Genomic DNA, 23,743 nt, shown 5'->3' on the forward strand with positions numbered 1-23,743 from the left:
AGGATCCATCTTGCAACAGAGCATTTGTTTATTTACTTTTTTAAATTCACTTGTAGGATATGGGCATCACTGGCTGGCCAGCATTTATTGCCTGTTCCCTCATTGCATTGAGAAAATAGTCCTGAGTCGCCTTTTTAAACCACAACCACGATATATTTCCAAATCAAGATGGTGAGAGGGTTGGAGGGAACTTGTTTGCAGAGTAATTACTGAATTCAATACAGGACTTGTGCGTGCCTAATTTAAGGATCCTGGCATCATAGCTGCTTGGACTGGGTAATTGAAAGCATGTTGAGGACATCCCTGTATGCACCCTTCTCTTGTAGAACACCATTGCAGAACACAGTAAATGGCTGACAGCCTAGTACTGGACTCCATGGAGCCACTTACGGCAGTCTCAAGCAAGGTGATTTCAAACCCACAACATCTCCTGCTTCATTATTAAGTTTTCTGAAAGTTCTTCTTACCAGCATGGGTTTGTTGTAATGCAATTTTTTTTGATAATTTTACTGAAACTCAATGATCACCATTCAAAGTTAATAAACTTTACTTGACAAAATTTGACTTAAATCTTTGTTGAAATTTTGCTTTTCATTTTTGATAGTAAATGAAAATGGAGAAACTGCTATGGATATTGCTCATAGACTGAAACACCAATATTGTGAAGAACTGGTAAGAAATTGACAAGTTCAGAAATCTTTAATCACTCAGTTTACAAGGACTGGCTATATAATAATCAGTTTGTAATTTAGTCATGAATCAGCCTCCTTGTTATAACTGTGTCTTAGAACTGAGACACAAAACAGGACTGGGAATATATCAACCAGTTATTAATTGTGGTTAGCTAGTTATTAGAATTGATGACAAAAAATGGTTGCCTCTGTTAATATTGATAAATTGTGGAAACCAGTTTCTACATTGTTTGGAGAATGTTTTGAATTTGTGCCAGATTTTAATCTGATTTTCTGGCTTATTTATACATGATATTAAACAATGCTAGAATTAAACAAAATTAGAAGAATTGCGTTTGTTGATCTGTTTAAACCACATATTTATTGAAAAAAGTGATTTTTTTCGAACTATTTATCAACTTGATTGAAATGAATTATGAAAATAATTGAATTATTATTTTTACTTATTGTACATAAACAACCTAAATATTTTAAAAAAACATCTGAGATCACTTCACACAGCAAAATGCCTTTAGAAGTGGTGTGAATAGTTCTGTAGCAGGGCAATTGAGCAGAGAGAACAGGAAGAGAGAAAGAAACAATCACCCTTGTAATGTGGGAAAGTTGGCAGCGACAGAAAGTCCCTCAAAGAGCAATGTGATAACAATCAGATAAACTATTTTATAATATTGGTTGAGAGATAAACATTGACAAGGGCATCAGGCAGTGTTCTCTTGTTTTGTTTGTAACAGTTCACCTGAGAGGGGATAATGATATTTCATTCAAAAGATGACACCTTTAATAATCCAGCACTCTTAGTCCATCAGTGGCCTCCACAGTCATATAATCCAGAATAATGTTTTCTTTCAATGAGAAATATTCAATGGCATATAAACAAAGAAACACACCATTCTTCTTCATTGCTTTCAGCTGAGGAGAAAATTGCGAGGGGAGAATATGAAAAGTTTTTATTTATTTGTGTATTCCTTCCTTGATGCTCTAAAATATTAATAATCTAATATTCCTAATCTTCCTTTATTTATTGAAAGCTAACTCAGGCAAAACTAAACCGGTTTAATCTACATACAAATGTGGAATATGAGTGGCGACTGAGACAGGATGATTATTATGAGAGTGATGATGATCTGGATGAAAAGGTCAGTTTGTTTCTGTTTTTATTTTTAAGAAGTCATAAAATAGAATCGTAGTATAGTTATGGTGCAAAGAAGGACATTTGATGTGTTGTGTCCAATGTGCCTCCATGCAAAAGCTTCTCAGTTAGCCCCAAACCTCTTCCCATTTCCATATCCCTGCAAATTAGTTCTGTTCAAATGCTTATCCAACTTCCTTTTGAAGACACATTTGACACTACGTCAATGTTTCAGATTATCCTAACCACTTGCTTTGTCAAAAGGGTTTTTCTTGATGTTGCCATTCATCTTAAATCGTTGTCCTCCGATACGTGACCCTTTCACCAATGAAAACTGTTTATCCACTCTGTCTTGATCCCTCATGATTTTGAACACTTGGCTCAACTGTTCCTTTCCTAAGGAGAACAACATCACTCCTCCAAATCTATCCATGTATTTGAAGTTCCTCATCTCTGGAACTATTCTGGTAAACCTTTTCTGCATCCTCCATTAACAACAGTTCACCACTATGCCTTGTAGAAGCAACTTACTGCAGACTCTGGAATCTGCACTGAAAACAAAAAGCACTGATGAAGAGTCATCTAGATTTGAAACGTTAGCTTGCTGTCTGTCCACAGATGCTGAAAATGTGTTGCTGGAAAAGCGCAGCAGGTCAGGCAGCATCCAAGGAACAGGAGAATCGACGTTTCGGGCATAAGTCCTTCTTCAGGAAGGGCTTCCTGAAGAAAGTCTTGTTGACTTTCCTTAATTAATCCATACTTGTCCAAATGCACTTTCAGAGTGCTAGTTGAGATAACAACTAAGTCCTTGTTTTTCATCTCTGTAACTAAAAGAGTCCTTTTTTTACAAACACACACATTCCCTCAGCTTTTTTTAATTTCAAAAATATGCTTTATTCATTAAAAAATCTTTGTATATATACATTGTCACAAAGGCAGTTCGGTTCTGTACAGTTGCATATCAAGTAAATAAACAAAACATTGAACTTAGACTGCATCTAAACAATCAAATACTTCTCTTACACAGACTATACTAGTATTTACATATATTTAAGGCACTAGGAGGGTCCAATAACTGAACAGACCCCCATTTAACTTCAGCATGAAGACCTCAGATAGTGGTCTTTCCCCACTGCACCTTGGCAACAGTTGACCCAAGCTGTAGTGCATCCCTCAGCATGGAGTCCTGGACCTTTGAATGTGCCAGTCTGCAACACTCAGTTGAGGCCAAATCCTTGTTCTGGAAGACCTACAAGTTTTGGGCAAATCAAAGAGTGTCTTTTACAGAGTTGATAATCTTCCAGATACAATTGCTGTTTATCTCGGTGTATGTCCTGGGGAAACAGACTGTAAAGCACAAAGTCCCACATTGCAGAGCTGCTCAGATGAACCTCAACACAAGCTACTTCATCTTCCTCTAGACTTTGCAAAGGCACATTCCAGAAGGAGATGTGTGACAGTCTTACAGCCATTTCGAGGGCAACATGTGATGGCACAGACCAATCAGGCTTATTTATTGCACTCATCATACATGATGGAGTGTCCTTTTCGAGTTTTCATGTCGCTCGTCGACAAAAGACAAACCCCTATCCAGCGAAACCACAGCTGAATGATCTAAAATGGGGACGATTAAAAAAAAAGGTAAAAGATTAAAATAATAATGCGAAGCAGAATCTCAAGCAAGGACAAAGATGAGCCAGGATTATTCACCGTATTGACTAGGTTACCACTCATCATTTGCTGTGTGTGGCGTGCCCTATTAATCAACTAACACCAAATTACCCATCACCAATTACCTAAGTGATCTAAAATACCACAACTTTATTATTAAAACAAAGAAATTTAAAATATTAAACTAAAAATTAGTTAAAACCAGCTAATAACTATAAAAACAATAAAAAAACCTTAAAATTCAACCTAAAACTTAAATACATCAAAGGGAGTTATTAAGAGTCCATAAAAGTCCGCAGGAGCTCGAGGGTCAATGACAAAGTCAAGTTTGTGACGTTCTGCGCGGTTTCCCGGCCTCATCCTTAATCCTAGGTTCCACATATATTGTCCACCCGTATTTCTTGATATATTTAACTAACTCCTCAACTATTCTGTTGTGTCTCTTGATCCTCATATTTTTTACAGAGGGACACCAACCAGAAATATGTGCTATTGTTTCTGAAGGATCATTACATCTTCGACAACTTTTGATGTTGAATGGCCTGCTATACGATAATGTCGCCCTTGTTGGATACAAATTCGTTCGTAGTAACAGTGAATTAATCACTTTGGACGTTTTCATAGAGTCTGTCCTCTTCAACCAATTATTGGAGATGCTATCATTCTTATAGTAATGTGCCCCTGCCCCTTGACAGGGGAGGGCCATCCACTTCTGTAATTCTATAGTCCTCCAATTTGCATAGTTGGAACTCGCAAATTCTTCCATCTCTTCATCTTCTTCCATAATAGTATCTCCAACATTCGACCCTTGATTGATACACGGATTCCAGATGTTCTCCAGTACCTTTAGACTACTCATTTTCCGCATCTTCTCCTTCATGCTACTGCCTTCAAAATGAAATGAGGCATGTAATATTTCATCCGTCGATTTCTGTAGTGTACCATACTTCCTCAGGATCGAAATCGGTATGAATACTGACAGACAATTTAATGCCAGGCCACCATCACGGGCTTTTGCGTAAAGCACCCCGTCCGTAAAAGATTGAGGAAGATGTAAGATTTCCTTCACCGCATTTTTAATAATATTGTTCAGTTTACTAAGATAGTTAAGAGAAACTTCCGCTAAAATTAGATAAAAATACAGTCGAGGGATAAAATATGTTTTTAAAATTTCAAATTTCTGGCCTGGTTTTAGAGGAGACCCTTTTAAATTCCTCAACCATTCCTCTAACTGTTTTTCCCATTCGGTGTTAATGACTCCCACCCATGGGTCAATTTTGGCCCCAAGATACTTGTCAGTAGCACCCGGCTCTATAAACTGTATAATCCCCCCGTTAATACTCCAATTTACTACATCGTTGTATATAAAAGTTTTATTTCTATGGGTAAGATAAAAGCCCTTAGTTTTATTAATATTAATCCCCATTCCGGTATTATTACAAAATTTCTCCACTATTTTCAAATTGCACACCAACCCCTCATAAGTTTCGCTAATCAAGGCAACGTCATCTGCGAACGCAAGCGTTGCGCAATGACAACTATATCCGTCCTCCCCAAGAAATATTCCTTTTTGTTTCTCTTCAATTGTGCAAAGTAATGGGTCCATAACTATATTAAATAAAATTGGTGATAGAGCATCACCCTGTTTTACCCCCCGTAAAATGGGAATATTCCCGGTTTTACAGCTAGAACCCTCTACCTGAGTAAAATTATTATCATATAAATTTATTATCAATTTAATAAATAATACCGGAAGATGAAGCCTTCTTAACACAGTAATAATTAATTTATGCCCTATCATGTCAAAAGCTTTCGCCAAGTCTATAAAGACTACAGCTAAATTTTTCTTCCTCTTCTTGGCACCATTCATAATATTCTCAAGGATTTTAATATTTTCCTCACACCCTGAGATACCAGACATAAAACCTTTTTGACGTTTGTTTAAAACTATTACCTTATTAAGCCTACCCGCCACGATTTTAGTAAAAAGTCTGAGCAGGATTGGCCCGATAGTTATTGGCCTCCAATTATCTATATCTTTAAGTTTATCCTCACTGCTCACTTTTGGGATTAACACTGTTCTACTAGTTTTTAACCTATCTGGGATCCTACCACTTTGTAGCCAAATGCTATACACCCTAGGCAGTATTAAATTATCTTTGTTAAAACCTTTAATAATCTCCCTTAACGTTACCCCATCTGGTCCTGCGGCGGTGTTTACGTCCATCGCCCTTAAGGCCTGATCGATTTCTTCCACCGTCACAGGACCAGATAGAGCAGCGTCCAGGGATTCCTCTCCTTGATTTTTGTATTTGGCAAAACCCCTTAAACTATTTTTCTCATTTATAGTCATTAATTTCTCTTTAAAATATTCCTCCAATTCCTTCTCGCTTAGGGGACATTTACTATTAACAGGGGCTTTAACTATTAAAGTTCTTGCCAAATACTGCCTTTTACTTCTATATAAGACTTGTGCCTCCTTAAATTTCCCTTTTTTCCCACTGTATCTCTTTAAAGCGTTGTTTACCATCCTATTTTTCTTTCGTCCATTATCCTTGGCTTTAGATTTTATTCTATTATTATCGCTTGTTTTACTCTTCCTACCATCCTCCTTCCTCTTTCCTAATTTACCCACAATCTCCCCCATAATCTTATCAAACTCTTTGCAACCTTTTTTACCCTTCTTCAGATCTTCTTCAATTATTTTTATCAAATCTGTAATTGAGCCATTCGGGCATTCCCTAACATCCGTACTATCCTGATTTTCATCTTCTACGCTCCTGTCGGGTATCAGATCACTTCCAATTCTATCTTTATCCTCTCCTTCATCTTCATCCATACTATTGGGGAGCTCATCTAAATTTAAATCCTTCTTACTAGATTTATTTTTCTTATTTAATAATCGTCTCTTGTCTGAAATTTGTTTTGCAGTTTTAGACCCCATCCTATCCGCTATCAATTTATTTATATTTCTGCAACCAATAAACTCAGATTCCAATTGTTGCAGCATTTCAGTTTCCTCTCTAGACCATACACCCCTTTTATTTCCACCATTATTCTCTATTTTGTCCGCCTTACCCCCTTTCCTTTTCTCATTTCTCAAGTTAGGGTGTGCATGCCTTTCATGCTGTCCCAATCCTCTAGCCGATTTAAATTTTAATGAGCAGAGCTGACATTGAAAGGGTTTCTCTAAATCTTCCTCCACATTCCTATCGTTAACGTTACTACAAGCACCTATACTACCATCCCCATCTCTTTTACATTTTGGATAATGGCACGCTACTGCCTGGTAGCTACCCTCCCATGTACATTTGCTACACCTTATCCTGACCGAATTAATCCCTCGACATACTTTTAAGTGTTTCCTAAATACCCCCGTAGTATTGTAGATGTTATTACAATAACTACATCTAAAATCTTCTATAGGGTAATTGATTATAATTTCTAATTTATTAGTTTCTCTATTGGACGGGTGTATAATCCTACCCTCATCCTCCCTCTCTTGTCTCTCTAAAACTCCACTTCGATTAAAATTAAAAGGCCCTTTAAAATTCGAATTATAAATTGTCCGGCTCTTAGATGGACTTGGCTGTAGAGGGGCTTTCTCTCCCAGCATTGTCTTTCGAATTTTGTCACTATTCTGGACTATATTAAAGGTTTCCTCGTGCCTGCCCGAGGACAACCTTGCCGGAATAATTCTTATGGTCTCATCCGTCTGTGTCTGAATTGAGACGGATTGTACAGTCCGATTTTGGCTCGCACACTTTACACACGGAGCCGCCAAAAGCCACCGTGCGGGACGGTTGTTCACCCGGTCTCCCATCCAACCGGATACTTTGGTATCAGCCATAACGCCTTCGCCAAAATTTTGTTTCCCGTAGACCGACAGGTCACCAGCCGTCTCGTATCTTTTCTACCAGGTCGTATTAGCCGGACTATATCGAGTACTGCTCAGACAACGGTTAAAACGATCAAGCCGCCGTGGCGCAAAGCACCAGTAAATCAGGTTAAAACCAAAGATAAAATCAATGGTAAAACACTGATAAAACTAGACTAAAACGCCACTAAAACAGCTAAAATCACCCCCGTCAGGAGCTTCCTCGTATAGGCCGTTACCAGGGGGAACCACGAGGAGGTTCGACCTAACTTTGCACTCGGTAAAATACGTAAAAACGAATGCAAAGGCGACTACGCAGGCACTGGTCTGAGACCAAAACCATAAAAACACTGTAGTCACACAGGTAGTGCCCTTCTCACACCAGCCAAGCTATGTCTTGGTGCTTGTTAGAAAGTTCTGGTGATGAGGCATTCTGCCAAATGACTTTGACAGCCTGCTCAGGGAACTATGCAACAAGACCCACCCTCTTCTTTTCCATCAGGTTCTTGAGGGTATTGCATGCTGACCAGTTTCTGATGAACTGATGGTCAAAGGTGTTTTTCTTTGCAAATTTCTCAATGAAAGACAGGTGATATGAAACAGTTCACTACTTTGGAGCGTTCCGCGACAGCGAGGCCAGTCCCATCCTTCACAATACCTGGGGCAGGTAGAACCTCAGTATGTAGCCTGCATGTCTCCTCAACACTGTCTCTCCTTCCATTATTGTAATACCGGAATTCAAACAGTACAGATTGCCCATGCCAAAGAAGCAGAAACCTCATTTAAATGACACTGTCATTTCTTAATAGCAGTCTAAGAGTATACACCCTGTTTTAACCATGCTGTTCAACTATAACCTGGAAGATTTCTGACTTTCCAGAATATGCTGGCAGCAGAAATAGGACTTGCCAAAGTAAATGACTGTTTAACAAAATGTTCATTGTGTGTTAGCACCTAGCCTGATCCTTCTGGCCCTAAGAGTGATTTTGGGCATCTTCCGTCCCAAAATGTTTTCCTTTCAGATTAGAGATTTGACAAACCCTTCCACTTCTCCACTCCCAATCTGCTTCTCTTACTGAGATTATAACTAGATCATTGGTAGTAGCCTGATTCCATACCAATTTTGACATTGCCAATTATGACATTATTCATGCCATCGTAGGCAGGAGACAAGAGTATGGACAAACAAATGACGCCAAGTGTTAAAGGTCTCACAAGCCTCATGTTATGGGCAGCCAAATGTTTCATCTTCTGCTCTGGCCCACAGTTGTAACTTCCATTAAGTTAAAATTGGCTTTTAGACATCCACTATATTGTGATCAGAGGGCGGTATTTTCTGTCAACTGACAGTAGCAATAGTAGACCTTCCAGGACCTCAGCAAAGAATTACACCTATATCCATTAGAAAATGTTTGCAAGACAACATTTCTCACTTATAATAGTAACACAGTAGACTTTTACTTTGTATGATGGTGTCAAACAGGTGATCATCAATCTAAAGTCAATAGAAATTAAAATCAACAATGCTGTAAAATGTCTTTCCAATTCGCTGTCATCTATTTAATATTAATGCACAAAATCAAAATCTACATGACAAACATTTAAGTGAGAATATTACTGGAGACCAGTTTAGAAGCAAAGCAACGTTTCCCATCTGCATGCATGTAGTTTTTCTTTATTTGTTCACGAATGTAGCATTGCAGCTATTTATTGCCCATCTCTAATTGTTCAGAAGGTAATTAAGAATTAGCCTTTGCTGTGGGTCTGGAGTCACATGTAGACCGAACCGGGTAGGGATAGTAGATTTCCTTCGCTAAAGGACAGTAGTGAACCAGATGGGTCTTTATGACATAGTTACCATTGGGCTAGATTTATTTGTATTGCCTGTTGTAGATACTATATTATGTAGTCTGTTAAGATGTAATAATATCATTAACTGATGTTATTGGTGTTCATTTGCATAGAGTAAGCTTGACCAAAATATTACGGGCAGATTATTCTGCTCCTCAACTTACTGGAATCCCTCATGTAGTACCTCGGGCTAACATCCATTACCTTCTCTCTGAAAATATATTATTACTTTCAATCTTATTTTATTTACAAAATGATTGGCAATTTTATGTAAGATTTCTGTTTTTCTGTTCAAAAAGCAGGGACCTATTAAAAGGGAACGTTCTCTTAGGCCATACAGCTGTTACCAGCCAGCTGGCAAACATTCAACAAGTCTAGAGAAGCCTAACACAGTGGCTATCAGCAAAGACTCTCCCTGTATATCACGAGAGCACCGACGTGAACAACCCTGTGGATTGACCAATCAGTCGCGAAGTACAGAATCTCAGTCTTTATCCCCTGTATCAGAGGGGCCTCCTATTCCACCCAGAATCCCTATCAAAGGTTTGTATTTACTAACAGCACCATTAGCTATTGTGTAGTGTTTTCAAATGCAATTACTTCTGAAACTTAACTGTTAAGAACAGAAAACAATCTGTAATATATGGTTTTTCAATCCTATGTATGTCAAAGGTGCACTTTTTAAAATTTACTTGAGACATGGGCATCACTGGCTGGCAATCATTTACTGTCTCTCCATAGTTGCCCTTGAGAAGTTGATGGTGAGCTACCTTCTTGAACCACTACAATCCACAAAGCTCTTGGGGAGGGAATTCCAGGATTTTGATCCAGCGACAGTGAAGGAACGGCAATAGTCAGGATGGTCAGTGTCTTGGAGGGAAACCATCTGCTACCCTTGTCCTTCTAGATAAAAGTGGTCATGGGTTTAGAAGGTGCTATCTGAGGATCTTTGGTTAATTCTGCAGTGCATCTTGTAAATCATACACAGTGGTGTTACTGAGCGTTGGTGTTGGCGAGAGTGAATGCTTGTGAATATTACACTAATCAAGCAGGTTGCTTGCTTTGTCATGGAAGGTGTCAAGTTTCTTGAATGTTGTTGGAGCTGCACTCATCCAGGCAAGTGGGAAGTATTTCATCAAACTCCTGACTTGTGTCTTGTAGATGGTGGATTGGTTATAGTGACTTACTCACTGCAGTATTCCTAACCTCGGGCCTGCTGTTGTAGCCAGTGTTTATGTGATGAGTCCAGTTGCGTTTCTAGTCAATGGTAATTCCAAAGATGTGGATAGTAGGGGATTCAGTTATAGTAACACTATTGGCTGTCAAAGGGCAGTGATTAGATTATCTCCTATTGGAGATGGTCAATCCCTGTCATTTGTGTGGTGCGAATGTTACTTGCCAATTGTCAACCTAAGTCTGGATGTAATCCAGATCTTGATACATTTGAACATGGACTGCTTCAGTCTCTGAGATATTGCAAATGGTGCAATTATTGGCGAACCTCCTCACTTCTGACCTTATCATGGAGGAAGGGTTCTTGATAAAGCAGCTGAAGGTGGTTGGAACTAGGACTCTACCCTGAGGAACTCCTGCAGAAATGTCCTGGAGCTGAGATGATTGACCTGCAACAACCATAACCAACTTATAGTGGAGAGTTTGCCCTGATACCGATGAATTCCAGTTTCGCTAAGCCTCTTTGATGCCATACTCATTCGAATGCAGCCTTGCTGCCAAGGGTTGTCACACTCACCTCGCCTCTGGAATTCAGTTCTCTTCTCCATGTTTGAACCTAGGCTATGATGAAGTCCGGTGCTGAGTGGCTCTGGCAGAATTCAGACTCGGCATTCTGAGCAGGTGCTGCTTGGTAGCTCTGTTGATGACTTTACTGATGATCGAGAGTAGACTGATGGCTTGGTAATTGGCCAGGTTGGATGTTTGTATACTGGACGTACCTAAGCAATTTTCCACATTGTCAGGTAGAGGTCAGTGTTGTAACTATACTGGACAGCTTGCCAAGGGGAGCAGCAAGTTCTGGACACAAGTATTCAGTACTATTGGTGAAGTGTTATCATGGCACATTATCTTTGCAATATCCAGTGTCTCCAACTGTTTCTTGATATCACATGAAATGAATTGAATTGGCTGAAGACTGGTATCTGTGATGCTGAGGATGACTGGAGGAGGCCAAGATGGATCATCCACTTGGCACTTCTGGCTGGAGATTGCTGTGAATGCTTCAGCCTTATTTTTTGCACTGATGTGTTGGGCTATCTATTGTCAAGGATGGAGGTATTTGTAGAGCCTCCTCCTCCAGTGAATTGTTTAATTGTCCACCGCCATTCACATCTGGTTGTGGCAGGACTGCAGAGCTTCGATCTGATCCATTGGTTATGAGATCACTTGCTGCTTAAGCTGTTTGGTTGCTTCACTTAGGTTTACATCTCACTTTTGGGTATGCTTGGTAATGCACCTGGCACATCCTTCTGCACTGTCCATGGAAGAAGAGTTGATCATCTGGCTAGATTTTAATGATTGTGGAATATGCTGGGTCATGACAGAACATATCCAGGGATGATGATGGCAGCATCTGGGACATTGAATTTCAGTTTTATTTATTGTTGTCACATACTGAGATACAGTGAAAACTGTTGTTTTGCATGCTATACAGGCAGATCACACCATACAAAGTGCATTAGAATAGCAAAACAGAGTACAGAATACAGTGTTGCAGCTGCAGACAAGGTGCAGAGAGAGATCAGAATTAACATTTGAAAGATTCAAAAGTCTAATAACAGCAGGGAAAGGGTTGTTCTTGAGCCTGTCTGTATGTGTATTCAAACTTTTATATCTTCTATCTGACAGAAGAGAGTGGAAGAGAGTATAACCGGTGTGGGAGGAGTCTTTGATTAAGTTGGTTGTTTTACCCAAGGCAGTGGGAAATATAGATGGAGTAAATGGATGGAAGGCTGATTTATGTGATGACTGGGCTGTATTCATGACTCTTAGTTTCTTGCAATCTTGGGCAGAGCAGTTGCCATACCACATTGTGGTGCATCCAGATAGGTTGCTTTCTAAGGTGCATCTATGAAAATTGTCTGTCAAGTATGATTCTGTAAGTATTGCTATGTCAGCTGTTGCTTTACTAGTCTGTAAGACAACTCTCCCAATTTTAGCACTATTCCCTAGATGTTAGCAAGGAGAACTTTGCAGGATGGTTACGGCTCTTTCAGCCACTGTCATTTCCAGTGCCAAGTAGCCTGTCCAGTTTCATTTCTTCGTTGAGATTTTACAGTAGTTAGTACAAATTAGTGATTTACTAGGCCATTTCAGATGGCAGTTGAGAGTCAACCACATTACTGTGGGTTTGGAATTAAGGTAAGTTTCTGGATTAATAACCCATCAATAATACCACTTAACCATCACCCCTTTTTTTCTGTAAAACCATAATTGCTTGGAATAATTGAATCTTAGCTAAGGTTTCTGCTATGAAACTGTACTATTGATTGTATATGGTTTTCAAGATGAGTGAATGATAATCAACTCAATTTTGAAAAATTATTCAACAGAAACAAAATACTTATGCAAAGTTAATTTACATTGATTTTATTGCTTTTTTAGCTCCAAGTGTCCCACCACCACCACCACCATTTTCTGTCAAGAGTCCTCCTTCTGGAAGTGCCACCTTTACCTCGGACAGCCCGTCAACTAAGAAACGACCGCCTCTACCCCCACTGACAACTAAGCATAAACGGACATTATCTGAGCCCACACCCAAAGTACCTCATAGCCCGCTAAATCGCAAGCAATCCTCATTTGGTATGTTTTAGAAAGTAGTAGAATATTCTTAGTTTTGCCTACACTGGTAATTTAAAGAATAATGTGAGAACAAATAAATAATTAAATGTACTTTTGAAAACTTAGAGAAGTATAGGAAGCACAGGAGTGAAATGAACAGACATTAGGAAGCAAAAAGAGGATATGGCAAAATATTGGCAAGTAAAGTTAAGGAAAATCCAAAAATCCAAATCGGGACATTATGGATGATTAAGGAAATGGTAAGAACAAGAGGATGAATAAGGAAAGATTGGGCCTAATGTCTGCTTGAATGCAGAAGATGTGAGTGTGGCTCTAAATGAGTATTTTGTCTTTGTTTTCACAAACGAGAGCGATGATGCGGAGGATATGAAAAAATAGATAAAATGAGCAGGGAAATATTGGAATGACTGACCTTGAAGGCGAATAAATCACTGGGACCTGATGAATTGTATCCTGGTCTGTTAAAGGAAGCCAGGGAGGAAATAACAGCTGCTCTGATGATCATTTTCCAATCATCGCTAGATGAAGATGAGGGTCTATTGAATTGGAGGTCTATGAGCACATTCAAAAAGGGTGTAGGGGTTAGGTCAAATAATTATAGGACTGATCTTGGTGGTGGACAAATTATAAGAATCAATGCTAAGAAACAGGATTAAATGTTACTTGCAGAGACACCAATTAGTTCAGAATAGTCAGCATGATTTAAGTTAATTAAATTATGTGAGGAAGTAATGAGGAGGATTGTTGAAAGTAATGTAATGGATGTTGTCTACACAAATTTTCAAAAGGCATTTGACAATAACAGACTGTCAGAAAAAAACTAAAATAAAAGCAAAGTGTTGGAGAAACCAGGAGATAGGTCTGGCAGTATCTGTTGAAAGGGTATTTTTGCAAGAATGAAGTGGTTTCCAGTGTTGTTTCACGGGGCTCAGGATTGGATCCCTTGCAGTCTGTGGCATATTGTAATAGTTTAGACTTAAATGTGGGAGGTGTGATTTGGAAGTTTAAGGATGATAAAGAGATTGACCAGGTAGGTGATAACAAAAAGGATGGCTGTCAACTGCAGGTAGATGTCAACAATTTAGTTGAGTGGGAGGGAAAGTGGCAAATAAAATTCAGTTTGGAGAAGTGCAAAGTTATGCATTTGGGGAGGGCAAATGAAGCTAGGGAGTACAGAATAAACAGGGGATATTGAGATTTAGAGTAAGAAGCCTTGGCATGCATGTTCACAGATCCCTGAAAGTATAGAAAATATATGGGGTGCTTTCCTTCATTAGGAAAGGGACTGACTGTAAGAATAGGAATGTAAGACATGAACTATATGACATGCAGTTGAGGAATTTCTGCAGTGCATCTTTTAGATAGTTCATGCTGCTACTGAGCATCAGTAGCAGAGCAACTGGATATTTATGGATGTGATGCTAGTCAATTGGGCTGCTTTGTCCTGAATGATGTTAAGCATCTTGAGGGTTTTTGGAGCTGCACCCATCCAGGCCGTGGGGAATATTCCATCACACTCCTGACTTGTGCCTTGTAGATGGTGGAGGCTTGTTGGGCTGAAGTGGGATTAGATAAGTGACTAGTTTATTTAGTCAGTACAAACATGACGGCTAATTACCTCTTTCTGTGCTATATCTTTTCTGTGGTTCAGTATTTAAATTTAATACCTATCTGCTAAACATCAGAAGTACTGTTTCATGTTTTCTTATCTGGATCAACTTCACATTTTAGTCACACTTGTTGCTTCTGGTGATTTTCCATGTGCATTCAGTTGAGAATAGTAATTTCAATGCACATTTTTATGCCAGTATTGTTGAAAGAAGACATATTTTGTTGAAGCTTTTTGACTTACACTCTCCAGAACATTTTGCAAGAATGCCAATTCAAGGGGCAAACCAACATTTATATTTCATGACAGGAATTTGTTTCTTGGTCGGCAAGTTGACTCAGGTAGAGTAGTTGCCATGGACAATGCACAACAATGTTGATTGACAGTTAAGTTCTAGATTTTGTTTAAATTTTAAACCAGAGAGGTTGACTGTAATTGTCAGGACAGTGCCCTGAGAAATGAACCAATAAATGACTGTTATCTGTTTTATTGATTTGAAACAAGTACATGTAAATGTTCTTGTTGTTTGCAAAACCAAGACCTCCTTTATTAATATTCTAGTTTCCATATGAACTACATATAACTTTCATAATAATAGATGTAACTATCCATGAAAACCAATCTTCAATGAAATGGCACCTAACCTCCTACCTGTTGGATATTTCTTCTATTTAGATGATGCATTTGCTAAATTTTTATCTGTAATTGCATTTAAAATTTTCCTTACATGTCTTAACGTATTCCTTTCTGACTCAAGTTCATTTATGAAATGGAACAGATTAACAAGCTCCCTTTTCTCCATATCTTAGTTGCGAAATCAACCAAAGCGGTCTCTACTACTACCTACCACAAACCTACCTTCACTGGTCAGAATTGTATTTCTGCAGTTCCATGCCCTATAAATTGGCCTTATCAGCAACCTTCCCTCTAAGCTACTTGACCATGTGTAGCTGCTCCAAGGTTCCGCGCATGCCACACAGGTCAATGCATTGAATTCCAGTTTCAGAAGTTGATGCCTCAGTATTCAAAGGTTTTCTCATCAAAAAGAAAATTAGAAGCTGTATTACTCATACGTAATGCCCATGCCATGCAAACCTAATGCGAAAATAGGTTTCAACAAGCCAATCTGTTGGATAACAGCTATCTAATCAGATTGTTTCTTGCTGTATATTGCACAACTCATGAAGTATCCACACGTGGTCGCTCTTGTTCCTGAAAAATGGCCAGTCCAATTCAGATCACCCTGGGAGAGTAGGGTACAAGCTAGCTGTTTGTCACTGCTACAATGCAGCAACAAGAATTGTATTCGCCACCAACAGGACGCGATCATCAAGCTAAAAAGACATTCTATCATACAAATGAGGAACGTGATACAGTCAGTTCTTCTATAATGTAATAGTTATGTTCTTGTGCAACCCCGTTAATTGGAAAATCGCTCTTTAGAAAGTGCTTTAAGTGTTGGTGCTGTAGTCGTGTTACAGCCAACACACATTTTAAAAGTTCATGCTGTAGAAAGTGTCCCCCAATTTGTCAATTGCGTTCCAGCAAATTTGTGTTGACAAAGCACATGTTATAACAGAATGACCTGTATATGAATTTTATGCCAGTTTGATGTCAGTAATATAGTCAGTATAGTCCAAAGACTTGTGGATCATTTCAACAGTATGCCCCTGCCATTGTTTGCAACAAGCAAAATACTAACTGCAGCCAACCAGCCTATGCTTGCAAAACTCTTAATATTACATATGATTCTGCAATTGAACAATATTTACTGGATATAGTTGGCAATCAATTCAGGATTGTCAATCGGGCTCATTGTGTAGTGCACTTGTGTGTACTGGAAGCTACATATATTAATACATAGATTCTGTTCTTTGCAGACAGAATAAATATGTTCATGCACTGCACACATTCCAACTTAACAAAATAAATGCCAACCAATCACTGATTTATTTCTCGGGACATGACAGTTAACCTGCCTTGATTAGAATTAAAGCAAAACCCAGCAGTTAACTGTCAATCCACATTAATGAGTGCGTTCTCCATGGCAATGTCTCTATCAAACTGAGTCCACTTATGTAGTATAAATGTTGGTTTTCCCTTTGAATTGGTTATCTTGTAAACTATCTTAAGAATCCAAGATGAAAAGCTTTGAAAGAATGTCTTTTTTCAGCAATGCTCAAGCTCTGTACTCATGATCAGTTTGCAGTCAGGTAGAATAGAGCAAAAGGTGTGCATATGTCAACTTCAAAGGTATGTAAAATTGAAATGCTTTAGTGCCATTGCTATCCATATTTAAAGGCTAGATTTTAAGCAAGTCCATCTCAGTGAACCTGTTTTAAGCAGTTTGAGCACATTAACAATATTGGATGGCTTGCCTACTGTCTTCCTGCCCATGATTGTCCCATAATACAGGGGATATGTGAGGCAACCATTACGCTGCCTGTCATTAGACCTATTCAAGCCTTTAAATAGTTATTATTGCCTACTCAAGACCCTCAGTCAGCCTCTATTGCCATAATGCACTCAACCATGAGAAATGGAAAGGACAGTTTTTTAAATACATTTAGTTAAATGTGGAAAGGGAGTGCCAGGTTATATTCATCAATGGGTACCCAGTGTGCATCAGGGTCACTCCCCTCCCCCCCCCAAAATGTCATCTCCCTCAACCCTCCATTTTACCCATCCACTTTGTTTTTATTCATTCACCAGCTGTGGGCATCACAAGCATTTATTGCTCATCCTTACTTGCCCAGAGGGCTGTTAAGAGTCAACCACTTTGCCATGTTTCATCTGGAGGTACATGTAGGCCAGACCAGTTAAAGATGGCAGATTTCCTTTAAGAATTACTGAACCTGATGGATTTTTATGACAATCAAGAAGAGTTACACGGTAACCACTCAACTAGTCTTTTCATTCCAGAATATTTTTATTCAATTCAAATCCTAGCTTGTCTGATCCCTCTCTGTCCAAAACATCCCAGATTTACCTGGGTCCAGTGTCTATATTTGATCTTTATGAGACCTCAGTGATCTAAGTCCCATCCTGTACTGTATTCTGGCATTGCTGGAATTGCTAGGACTGCTGGAAATCAGTCTGAGCAGCAGCTTTTGAGAGCAAGAATTCCTCTCATTGAGGAGACCCATTCTTAATGCAAGGCTCCCTTAGCAGAACAGGCCTTGTTAAAGTCAATCAGATTCCAGCCAAACTCTCTTCCAGCAGCCAAACAAAACCCTCCTCTCCAGGTGAAGTCCAACTGAAAAGCCTAAAGGCCAAGTATCTTCATATTTACAGGCAAAATAGCATTTTGATGCCTTTTAAGATATAATCTATTAAGACATTTTGAAGCAACAGTGGCTTGCTTTACGAGTGAATAACACAGTTCTTTCTGTTGCTTAGCTGCAAATGGGAGCTCAGTCCCCTATAAAGGACTAGGAGGAAGTTTCACTCCTATAACACTGTCAAAAATAGTTTGATGTGTTGACCAGCTTAAAATAAGATTTACATTTGAGAAACTCACACTATCAGATGCTCCCTTGGCAATTAACTGAGTTAAATGACCCCAGTGAAGGCAACCATTTTGACTGGAACAACACACACATCCTTGGACAGGCGAAACAAAGACACGTACAAGAGTTCTTAGAGGCATATCATCCTAACCAGAAGTCCATCAATAAGCACATCGATTTAGATCCCATCCACCTTCCTCTGAAAATAAGAACCGGAAATGATATCACTCCTCTTAAGAAATCAAGACCTAGAAATAGAGAGGCAGGACATAACCACCAGCACTTCACCAGAGACTCTCATTGATGATGTTACCTAGTATGGTTGAAAAAAAAGCTTCAAGCTCAGTGAACTAACTTAGATACTTATTGTAAATAATATAGCTTCAGTGAAAATAATCTAGATTATTACATAATGGCTATTAAAATGTGCATTATATATAAGTGGGAAATTGTGTTCATCCGAACACACTCACTATACTATAAGGAATATAGTCTCTAATTGGAAAGAATTAGAAATATAAATGTTTTAATGAATTTATTGAAGCTTATGTTGAAAATGTGTCGCTGGAAAAGCGTAACAGGTCAGGCAGCATCCAAGGAGCAGGAGAATCGACGTTTCGGACATGAGCCCTTCTTCAGGAATGAGGGGAATAGATAATATCTATATCTTCAGGAATAGATAATATCTATATTTATTTGTTATTTACTTGAAAGTTGGTATTTTTAATTTCTTGACAGTCCAAAAAGGGGAATGTTGGGCAAATATAGAAGGCCTCATTCCTGAAGAAGGGCTCGAAATGTCGATTCTCCTGCTCCTTGGATGCTGCCTGACCTGCTGCGCTTTTCCAGCAACACATTTTCAGTTCTGATCCCCAGCATCTGCAGTCCTCACTTTCTCCTTGAAGCTTATGTTACCAATGTGATAATTTAAACTGTAGACCTGTTCATAAATTGATGTTCCTTGTTATTTTCTAATGTTTAGAATCTACCCCACCATCTAGTCCGCCTCCTCCAGTGGTGGATAGATCTTCACCAAGGCCAAGGTTAGATACTCCCAAGGTTTTTCTTACTTTACTGTTTTATTAAAATATCACATTGTTTGGTTTTAACATGTGAAATGTTAACAATCCTGCTGAACTTAGATTGAATTTTGTTATTCACAATGACCTTACTTTTTATATGTAATTACAAAAAAGCTGCCAGCATTCGTCATGATCACTATATGCAAAGAATAACAGGGAAATCCAGAGTCTTGGTTCTCCATAGAGTGCACTGCAGTATTCCTATAGACTGATGTCTCCCTTGTGATGATGAATTGACAAAAATATTCACTCCAACACTGCTACCATATTGTAAAAACTCTGGAAAAGGTTACTTTTTTGAAAGGGTATGTTAGATTTTGAAAGATGTACTGACTTTATAATTACTGTGAAACACCCTTATTGGTACTGAAAAGTATGTTTATCTTTATTTTAGCTTCTATCTCAATATAGTCCTATGTTTATTTTACACTCTGAAATTTTAAATCAGAAGTGCAGTTCTTTGAATTACTGGCTTCTATGTGTCAATATTTCAATATGATTAAACGTCTACCTACTTGCTGACATTTTTCTCAGGACGTGAGTGTTGCTGGAAGATCAACATTTATTGTCTATTAGCAGGTAATGATGAGTCAATTGCTAGGTCAGTTAGGATCCAACCAAATTGGTCTAGTAACATAGCCATTCTGCTATTATCTCTCATGTCCCCTGTCACTGAGGACAGATTCCTGTCAGATTGATTGACCTTTGCAGATAGCTTTCTTTCTAGGCAGTTCATTTTGAGCTGAGCACAAAATTCAGATAATATCTATATTTATTTGTTATTTACTTGAAAGTTGGTATTTTTAATTTCTTGACAGTCCAAAAAGGGGAATGTTGGGCTTTATTATAAAGATCTGAAGGTTAAGTAGTTTTCTTCACAGACTACTTGCATGAAGTACATTTTATATTGCAGGTAAATTTATAAAAGTAAAGGAAATTATTCAAATTTTCTATTAAAATCCACAAATGAATTAAATTAATAGTTCTTCGTTCCATTAAACTTATTTCATTAAATTTTTTTTTCCCCAATTTGTGTTTCAGCATGCTGTCTCCAAAGATAACACATGGTCTTCATGCTCTCCCAGAATTACCAGAGACTGGTAAGGAAAACACCACATCATTGAACTTAAGTTTTACAAAGATATTCTTATATCAGGTGCAAACGTCGAACAAGATTGTTACTATTTGTAGTCCGCAACTTGAAAATTTTCTGTATTTTGCAGTGCTCAATTCTCACATTTACTGAGTTTCACTTCTTCCTTAATACTTTCAAAGGAGCAGAATAGTTAATTAGGGGAGCAAATGTGGTTCCTTTATTAAAGAAAGGCAGCAGGGATAGGCCATGTAATTACAGACCAGGTGGTCTGATGTCAATGGTAGGGAAATATTTGAAAACAGTTCTGAAGTACAGGATTAATCACGACTTGGAAAGGCAGGGATTGATCAGGGATAGTCAGCATGGATTTGTTTGAAGGAAACCCTACCCTACTAACTTAATTGAGTTTATTTTTAAAAAGGTGACTAAATATATTGATGAGGGTAGTGTAGTTGATGTGGTTTATGTGGACTTCAGCAAGGCCTTTGACAAGGTCGTATATAGAAGGCAAATCCAAAATGTAAAAGCCTCTGGGATCCAAAGCAAGTTGGCAAACCAGATCCAAAATCGGTTTATAAATAGGAGGGAAAGGGCGATGTTGGAGGGTTGTTCTTGTAATTGGAACCCTGTGACCAGCAATGTACCACAAGGATTTGTGCTGGGACCCTTGCTGTTTGTCATGTACATTATCAACTTTAATGTGAATCTCGAAGGTTTAATTGGTAAGTTTGCAGATGGCACAAAAATTAGTGTTGTTGATAGTGAGGATTGTCTCAGGCTACAATCTCATATCGATCAGTTGGTAAATTGAGTAGACCAATGGCAGATGGAGCTTAATCCCGATAAGTGCAGAGTGATGCGTTTTGAGAGGTCTAATAAGCGAAGGATATACACAATGAATGGTAGATTCCTAAGGAGTACTGAAGAACAAAGGGACCTTGGTGTGCAATCCCTGAAGATGTCAGCACAGGTAGACAGGGTGATGAAGAGGTGTATGGGATGCTTGCTTTTATCAGCTCGGATGTAGAATATACAGTCGGTTCTGCTACAACGCGTGCTTCTTCAATGCGAATCAGCTTTACCGTTATTTGTAGAAAGCAAACTTTCCTAACCTGTATTCGCTATAACGTGGTCCTGGCCACGTTAATATAAATGGCGTGGCTATTGCACTAAATACTTTTAATGCGAGACTGCACAAAACGGAATTATAGCGTTATATCAGAACTGACTGTAAGAGCAACAAAGTTTTGTTTCAACTTTATAGAACATTGGTTAGGTCACAAATGGAATATCATGTGTAGTTCTTCTTAGCACACTATCAGAAGGATGTGATGGCATGAGAGAGGGTGCAGAGGAGATTCACCAGGATATTGCCTGGGATGAAAGAACTCAGTTATGGAGAGAGACTGGATTTCCTGGGAGTAGAGGAGGCTGAAGGGGATCTCATTTAGACATACAAAATTATGAAAGGGATAGATTGTGAGAATCTTTTCCCCATGAAAGACAGCTAAGACCAGAGGATATAAATTTAAGGTGAGCAAGTGGTTGGGATATGAGAAGAAATTTTTCCATCCAGAGAGTGGTAGAAATATGGAATATGCTGCCTAAAAGGGTGGTTAAGACAAGTATCTCGCAACATTTAAAAAAATATCAGGATCGATACTTAAAATAGCAGGGCATAGTCGACTATGAAACAAGCGCAGATAAAAGGGATTAGTGTAATTTGGTGTTTGTTGGTCAGTACAGAAATGATGGGCTGAAGGACCTGCTTCTATGCTCATTAACCTTGTAACAGAAAATTATCGTAGATGAATTACCTAATTCAAGAATAGCTTCTTCTCTGCTGTAATCAAACTTATGAAAGGACCTCTCATATATTAGAACTGACTTTTCACTGCACTTTGTCTGTAGCTTTAACACGATATTCTGCATTCTGTTTTATTACCCTGATGTACTTGAGTAAGGTATCATTTGTCTGGTTAGCACACAATACAATACTTTTCACAGTATCTGTGTACATGTGACAAAATCAAATAATTCTGCTCCTATATTTTATGGCCAGAGAACAGAATGAAAATGCAATTTAAAACCAAGAGGAATAAATAAGTTTCAGAGGAAAGATGAAAAGAAAATAAGAGAAGCAAAGAGGAATGATGGGAATAGACTAACATAAAAGGATATCCTAAAATGTTCTATCGGCATATAATTAGTAAGAGGAGTAGGGCCAATTAGAGACCCAGAAAGTGCGTTTGTATGTAGATGCAGCAGGCATGGCTGAGGTGTTAAATGAAGACTATTCATCAGTCTTTCCAAAGTTGGAGATGCAACCCAGACCAGAGGGTGGAACTAGAAAGGTTCAAAATTGACATGAAAGAAGTGTTGGATAGACTGTTGGCGCATTCCTGATGAAGGGCTTATGCCCGAAACATCGACTCTCCTGTTCCTAGGATGCTGCCTGACCTGCTGTGCTTTTCCAGCACCACACTTTTTGACTCTCTTTGTACTTAAAGTTGGCAGAGCACTGGGACTGGATGAGATACATCCAAGGATTTTGAAGGAAATGAGAGTTGTGATTGCAGGGGCACTGATTATAATCTTCCAGACTTCCGTAGATTTGGGGAAGGTACCAAAAAACTGAAAAATTGCAAAAGGTTTTTGAGAAAGGTCATAAGGATAAGCTCAACAAGTACAGATTAGTCAGTTTAACTTCAGTTGTGGAGATAGAAATAGGGTTAGGGTTAGGCCACAAATGGAATACCATGTGCAGTTCTTGTTGGCACAGTAGAAACAATTATTCAGGGTCGAATTAGTAGTCACGTGGAAAAAGGTGGGTTGATTAATAAGAGCCAGCATTCATTTCTAAAAAGGAAATTAAGTTTCACTAACCTGCTGGAGTTTTTGAAGAGGTAAAAGAAAAGCTAGAAGCTAATGCTATGTATGCGGTCTTGCAGATGGCATTTGCTCCAGTGCCACACAACAGACTTCTGAGGAAAGTTATTGGTCATGGATGAAATGGACAGTAGCAACATTGGTACAAAATAAATTGAGTAATAGGAAACATTTAGTCATGATCAAGGGATAAATTTTTCAGGCTGGAGTAAGGCTTGTGGTGAGGTTTCGCAGGGATCAGCATTGAGATTGCTGCTTTTCCTGATATATATTTATGATCTAGCTCTTGATGTATCGGGACAATTTCACAGTTTACAGATGACATGAAACTTAAAAGAATTGTAAACTGTGAGGAAGACAGTGTTTGAACTTCTAAAGAACATAGACAGGTTGGTGGAGTGGGTGTATAAGTGGCAGATGAGGTTCATGCAAAAGGTGTGAGGTGATGCATTTTGGTAGGAAGAATTTTGAAAGACAATATAAATTAGGGATTACAATTCAAAAGGAGTGGCAGGAGCAGAG

At 38.6% G+C, this 23,743-nt stretch overlaps 1 protein-coding gene across 1 annotated transcript in view; it reads left to right on the plus strand.

Moving 5' to 3' along the window:
- Positions 1–23,743, plus strand: part of unm_sa1614 (un-named sa1614) — a 256,372-nt gene that overhangs the window by 208,389 nt on the left and 24,240 nt on the right. The window contains exons 21-26 of the mRNA XM_043709987.1: positions 605–672; positions 1,721–1,828; positions 9,520–9,763; positions 12,839–13,036; positions 19,137–19,197; positions 20,278–20,336. Coding sequence (XP_043565922.1) covers positions 605–672; positions 1,721–1,828; positions 9,520–9,763; positions 12,839–13,036; positions 19,137–19,197; positions 20,278–20,336 — 738 coding nt within the window. The remainder of the gene's footprint in view (positions 1–604; positions 673–1,720; positions 1,829–9,519; positions 9,764–12,838; positions 13,037–19,136; positions 19,198–20,277; positions 20,337–23,743) is intronic.

This window comes from Chiloscyllium plagiosum, chromosome 20 (genome assembly GCF_004010195.1).
Source record: "Chiloscyllium plagiosum isolate BGI_BamShark_2017 chromosome 20, ASM401019v2, whole genome shotgun sequence".
NCBI classification, from domain to species: Eukaryota; Metazoa; Chordata; class Chondrichthyes; order Orectolobiformes; family Hemiscylliidae; genus Chiloscyllium; species Chiloscyllium plagiosum.